Here is a 6,539-nt window from a genome sequence, read left to right as displayed (position 1 = left end):
ATATTTCAAGATGTCTCTGTTGGACATTTACTGTGTTTCCATTCACTTTCTTTATGTGCAAATCAAGAATGTGCATAAAACCAGGTTGATGGAAACCCTCCTCATGTCAGCGTGGCCCTCTGGAGCGAAATCTTGCCCACCCCTGCTTTAAATCATAAGGAATAAACTCCTCCCTCTTGAGTTGCTCCACTGTCAACTAACTGAAAGAGAGAGAAGAAGAAAAAGAAAAACTCCCATGCATCGGAATGGTGAAACGAGAGTGTGCATGGAGGATCCTGGTGGTGAGAGCTGAAGTTGATGAAGACATCATTTGGCTCTGAAAGGTCCACATTTAAACATCGTTTAGTGTAAACAGGTTTCAGTTTAGCCCCGGGACCAGGTCAGACTCACTGACTGATGGAAACAGAGGAGAGGAAAAAGGGGAAATCTCTTCGCTCAGGCAGAAGCGCCATGCAACACTGGCGGGGCAACATTTAAGCGCTTCTCCTTTTTTTTCGGGTGACATGTAGCACGTTTTGTATGTGTGTGTGTGTATGTATGTGTGTGTGTTTTTAATTTTTAATTATTATTTTGGACCATGTAGTTAGGTGTTCGCGCTCGCATGTGGTGTGATATTCCGACTCCGCTATGTCTGATGTGACGCCGAGTAAAAGCGTGGAATGGCTTCAACTGGAGTTAGAGTCCGGGGCCACTTCTCTGCTCCTGCTGGACTGCCGTTCACACGAGCTGTACGAATCATCCCACATAGAGACCGCCATAAACCTGGCCATACCGGGGCTGATGCTCCGTAGGTTCAAGAAGGGCAACATACCCATACGGACTATCATCCCCAACCATGAGGACAAGGAGAAGTTTATACGGCGGTGTAAGACAGACACGGTTGTCCTGTACGACGAGTGCACACATGACTGGCAGAACAGCGGGGCTCCGGCGACGGTTTTGGGTCTGCTTCTTCAGAAACTGTGGGAAGACGGCTGCAAAGCGTACTACCTGGAAGGTAAGGACTGTTTAACTGTCCTGGTATAACGTTATAAAGTGTCGCGGTAGTGTGTGTTTATAATGTGAGGAACAAACCCGCTATTTAAACAATGTTGTTTTGAAGTGTTTTCGGTGTTATAGCAGTAGTGTTGAAGTCAATAAAAAGTTAGCGTCTTTATGGTATAGACGTTTTAAACTTTCTAATGCCGATACTACTAAACGTTTTCCGGGTTGTTGTTGTTGTTGTTGTGTTTAAACGCGTGAACCCGCCACACACGAGCTGCCAAACGCTCGTCTTGTGTTGTTTTTTTTCCGCCTTGGAGGATGTTGTAAAGTTTGTGTGTGTAGTACAGTGTCCTGAGTCTATCACCGAGATTCTCAATTAAAATTCCAAAATGGCTGCGCCATGTTTTGCTTGAACAGGAACAGGCATGCATTTCATGAATGGTCTTTCCTTGGCAGCAACTTGAGCTGCTTCTTCACAGCTCTGTTTCATATTCAGTCAGTATGGTGTCATAGTGAATCTGTCTGAAATGATTAATAACTGTGTGATATGTAATAGGACTGGTAAAAAAAAAAAAAGAACTTGGGCAATAATTATAAAAAGGTGGTAGATGGGTAAAAATAATAAACACATTTTTCTAAATAGTTACCTATCCTTGTTATCACATAATAATCATACATTAAAATCTGACTTTGTTCTTTTGCCTTCTGGCTCTCGTCCAGGTGGATTTGTCAAGTTCCACACAGAGTACCCAGAACACTGCGAGACCCTCCTTGACAGCTCCTGCCCTAGTTCCTCTCCGCCACTCTCAGTTCTTGGTTTCGGAAATCTCCGGATCAGCTCTGATTGTTCCGATGGGGAGTCTGATCGAGAGCCGAGCAGCGCCACAGAACCCGAGGAGAGCCCCATCCCCAGCAATCAGCCCGCCTTCCCTGTCCAGATCTTGCCCTACCTTTACCTGGGCTGCGCCAAAGACTCCACTAACCTTGACGTGCTAGGCCAGTACAATATCAAATACATCCTGAACGTCACACCCAATCTCCCTAACATGTTTGAGCATGAAGGCCACTTCAGGTACAAACAGATTCCCATTTCGGATCACTGGAGTCAGAACCTGTCTCAGTTCTTCCCAGAGGCCATATCTTTTATAGGTGAGTAGGTCAATAACTGGCTTTGGTAACATATTCATCCTATTTACACACACACACACTTTTCAGGTAAGAATATGTTGTTTGTTTTTGTTGTTGTCGTTTTAAATTGAAACAAGAAGTGTCTTGTACAGTCAAGTTACATTTTGCTCAATGAAACTCAGTTGTAATGAAGTCATTACATGCTAATTGTGTTTAATAGTAATGTAATAACCAACACTTAGTGAGAGTGAGAGTTTCGTCTCATTTACAAAAGCAATTTATGAATTGAATTATGCATCTCGTTGAATTGCACTTACGCAGAACAACGAATCTTATTCTCGATTCATTCTTGTTGACGTGTTTTGTTTTGTCAGCAACACAGCGTTACGCCTCAGTTTCACATTACATTTGCCGTCTCTTGCTGTGACTGCGTCTCAAACCGCAGCGGTCTTGACATGTTTGTTTGTTGATAGCAACGAGGTTGAGCGGTAGAATGTGGAAGGAAATGCTGTTTCCACTCTCTGGTGTTGTTTTTGATTGCAGAATTGCACATGAGTGTGTGACTGATTGGTTTTAGTTGTGCTTTTTCTCTTGTTAAAAGTTGTTTGCGAAGGTCTCTTTATTTTTCTGTCAAGTTTATGGTCTCAATTTCAGTTTCAGTTCTTCTTTGACACAGCATGATGAGTATTTTGTAAATCTCGGTCCTCTTAAAAGTAAACTATGTTAAAGAAGGGTGTTAAGACTACACAGGGTGTGGCTTTGGTGTGACTAACAGTGGATGTCACACCTGGTGACCTGCTGGTCCTGGAGCTTTCAGTGAGATCCACCCCTCTCTTCTTCCCAGGCTACACCCGCTCATCTAAATATAGTCTATTCTGGTTCAATAAAAAAAATGAATGCCACACTGGGTTGCCTCTTGGGCTAGAATCACATCACCAACTGTATAAAAAACCCTTAAATTGCTGCAGGAAAATAAGACTAAATCCAACTATTATCTTTTCCATACTTGAATACTTGTAATTTATCTTGTGGTTTCTCTCTCATCTCATAGACGAGGCTCGATCGAAGCAGTGTGGCATCCTGGTCCACTGCTTGGCGGGCATCAGTCGCTCAGTCACTGTCACCGTTGCCTACCTGATGCAGAGACTCAACCTTTCCCTGAATGACGCGTACGACTTTGTCAAGAGGAAAAAGTCCAACATTTCCCCCAACTTCAACTTCATGGGCCAGCTCCTGGACTTTGAGAGGACGCTGGGGCTGCACAGTCCCTGTGATAACCGCACGACCAGCGAGGAGCAGCTCTTTTTCACCACGCCGACCAATCACAACGTCTTCCAGCTGGACACGCTGGAGTCGACATGAGGGCACTAGTTGGACAGTTGTTTCCCGTGGCGTCTTTGAGGTTTTGTGACGCTTCACTCACTGACACTGACTCAGTAACGTACATTATTTCTGCACCGAAAGGAACTACACTGATATGTTAAAGGAGCAGCGCACATCATTAGGTCGATTCTCAATGCCTTAATACCCATCAAAAGGACACATTATAATAAGGACAGACTTCTTATTAATGACATTATCCATGGCATTAATAAGTGGTCATGTACAGCCACAATAGCAGGACATTTCATAACTTTTCTATTAAATCTAGAAGGGTTGTTTTTGACTGTTACTTGTTATTCACCAGCTGTAAATGAATGGATTTCCTTGCATTAGTCATGATTATTGCCTTGGTGGCGTAAGAGGAGTCTTTTGCCAATCGGAATGTTATCTGTGGACCAATCTGAGATGTGTCAATAGTACTCCAGCTGAGGAAAATAAGCTATGGCAGTGATCTGGCCTTGAATTATCGTCCAGATTTTTTTCCTCTCCCGATCGCTGTTTGCAGTTCTCTGTCTTGCAGCTGAGCGGAGTGACCAGTGAACGCAGTTTCTCTTGTGCTTCTAGTCGGAGCATTTTAAACAACATCTGGCGAACACCAGGGAAGTTAGATAAATGGCCACTCGTTGTGAAATATCAAAATTAAATCTTCATTAGTCATGGAAGCCCTTCCATTACGCTCCATTGCTTACAAGTGTTTTATTTGCTTGTCATCATGTTCCACCAGGGAGCCTCACCACATAACATAAGGAGCATGTTTTGTAACCTTTAGGTCATATTTCCTGTTATTGTGGAGGCCTTGCTTGACCATACCTTAACATGGAACTGAATGACACATGGAGGTTGCGGCATACAGGAGTGGCCACGGTTAAAAAGAATGAATGTGTAAGTAATCACTGTATGGATGTCCAACTTATTTAAACAAAAAAATTAAACTCAGACAGTCTTCAGCCTGCAGCTACTCTTTCTGTGGCACAGTAATGTTAAGGGATACATGAGGTGTAATTAGCTGTTCTCTATTGCCAGTCTCGTCTATGAACAAATGAGCGAGTTTGATGTATGAGAGGAAGTGAAGGAGTGAAAGGAAGCGAGTTTGACTAATGTGTTCTTACCTCACAGAGAGACGTTTTCAGGGATTTTTATACCAGGCATCTGTAACTCGTCATTGGCCTCTTATGAAGTGCATCCAAGGGCTGTTTGTAAAGATGTATAGAAAATGTGGACATTTTCTCAAAATTGTGAAGAACGTGAAAGTGATCCTTTTTTTTTTTTGGCCCTTATGTATAGTACATGTATAACTAAATGTCCAAGACATTCTGTACAAGTTCATACAACAAATATATTGTATATTTTTACTTGAATGTGTGTGTTCTCGTTTTCTAACTGAGTTTGCTCTGAGAAGTCAGGGTCATGTGTGCTGTCCAGTCCCAGGACTGTAGGTGTGGTCAGATGTCTGTTTTCTGTCCACTCTGATGCTTGGCTTCCTGTCTCCCACAGGCTTTTTGACACAAAGACAAGTGACACAGTGCCAGATCTGTCAATACCACAGCGCAGCCACACCCACCAGCAGTCAGTCACTCAAACAGCACTTCAAGGAAGAGGAAGGCGACACAGCATGTGCTTTACCATAGATACATTTCCCGACAGCTCTCGTTTCGACGAGCGACAAAGCTTAAACCGCGTTGCTCACAGCCATATGAGCCATTTTCTTCTGTTGTTTGTTATGATTTTAACATTTCATTCTATAAAAAAAATTGCTATAAATGTTTCACAAAGAGGAAATGAAAGTTCCCTATCTTCGGAGAAGTAATTATCTGCCGCCCTTTAATGTTTTTCACGAATCGCTTTAAATTTACTGGCAGAAAATGAATGTACTCGGTAAAGCAAGGTGGATTTTTTTTATATTCACACAAAAGCGGTCAAGATGCGGTAAAAAAAGATTTAAGAAATAAAAGACAGAATTGAAAGAAATCAAAACAAAGTTAAAAAGAAGTTTTTAGCGTCCAGCGTGTAAAGTTTAGGTGGAAATATTTCGATTTTGCAGGAGGGGAAGATAAAATAATAATACTTAATTGCATAAAGACAACAACAATTCATAATATCAGAATTTTTGTTTTTCATTACCCCAGAATTTATATCAAGTGCCTAGTCAGATCTGTAGAGGCTGTCACTTCAGACTACCATGTTTTTAGTAGTTTACAACGGACAAAGTGAACATTTTTGATGCTCACTGAAGGCTACATAGGTTTTCCAACACACGTGGAAGGTCAGAGGTGAGGGACATTCAGCTGCATCGTGCAACTTCAAAAACAAACACGCTGTTTCTTTAAGAAGAATAAAAGCGCCATAAGAAAAGAAAATTAAGAATTTCAAAAACTAACCGGTAGGTAAAAAGGCAAAACCAGAGGCCATATTTTTGCAGCAGCCCAAATGCACAAAATAGCCAGATGGTGAGTTTTGTGTTTGGAAGTGGAAGATTACAACACAGCATCCTTTCTGGTATGTGAAGGCCACCGTAGTTCCTCGATGTTCTTGGCAAAGGTCGAGGTGATCGGAGGAGTGCTCAATTAGATGTCACTAACTCTTACTCCCTGGACCTTTAAGAAGCAAATTGTTACACCATGATTTATATTTATTTGAAGCTAAGTTGTAAATCAAACTAAGCAACCAGAGAAGCTCAGGTATGTGAGTTATTGCTACTGGCAGGAATCAGTGGCCTTCTCACCCAGTGATTAGACTACACTACAGTCAGTTTTGTCTGCAGAAAGAAATAATGTGATCTTCTTCTCCTGTGCTCTCTCTCCCTCTCAGCCTCATGTTTCATTCCAGCGCCCTGGATGTTTCACAGCTTTGGTATTGTTTCTACAATGAGCCGGAGATTTATTCATATGTTCTGCACCCGATGACAGAAAGATGATGCAGTGAATTCCCTTCCCTGAAGAAATTAGTTCACAAACTGAAGCCAAGCGGAGTCGGGGGCCGGGAAAATAAGGTGATAGGGTGTTCTGTTGTCGATCTGCGCTGCATTTCAATAACTGTCATTCTGT

The 6,539-nt window shown here is 42.3% G+C and overlaps 1 protein-coding gene across 1 annotated transcript; it reads left to right on the top strand.

Moving 5' to 3' along the window:
* The first annotated feature begins 200 nt into the window (after positions 1 to 200).
* LOC131469187 (dual specificity protein phosphatase 7-like) lies at positions 201 to 4,853 on the top strand. Its single transcript, XM_058644119.1, has 3 exons — positions 201 to 997; positions 1,705 to 2,133; positions 3,164 to 4,853. The coding sequence occupies exons 1-3, from the start codon at positions 628 to 630 to the stop codon at positions 3,472 to 3,474; spliced, it is 1,110 nt and encodes a 369-aa protein (XP_058500102.1). The 5' UTR covers positions 201 to 627; the 3' UTR covers positions 3,475 to 4,853.
* The last annotated feature ends 1,686 nt before the right edge of the window (positions 4,854 to 6,539 follow it).

Source organism: Solea solea, chromosome 11 (genome assembly GCF_958295425.1).
Source record: "Solea solea chromosome 11, fSolSol10.1, whole genome shotgun sequence".
Classification (NCBI taxonomy): domain Eukaryota; kingdom Metazoa; phylum Chordata; class Actinopteri; order Pleuronectiformes; family Soleidae; genus Solea; species Solea solea.
Note: the sequence above shows the minus strand (reverse complement) of the source record. Positions and strands in the feature narration are given on the sequence as shown.

Excerpts from the sequence above, each read along its gene's own strand:
- LOC131469187 (XM_058644119.1), top strand. The coding sequence starts at position 628 with ATGTCTGATGTGACGCCGAGTAAAAGCGTGGAATGGCTTCAACTGGAG. Across the intron at positions 998-1,704 it reads CAAAGCGTACTACCTGGAAG|GTGGATTTGTCAAGTTCCAC; the intron begins GTAAGGACTGTT and ends GCTCTCGTCCAG. Across the intron at positions 2,134-3,163 it reads AGAGGCCATATCTTTTATAG|ACGAGGCTCGATCGAAGCAG; the intron begins GTGAGTAGGTCA and ends CTCATCTCATAG.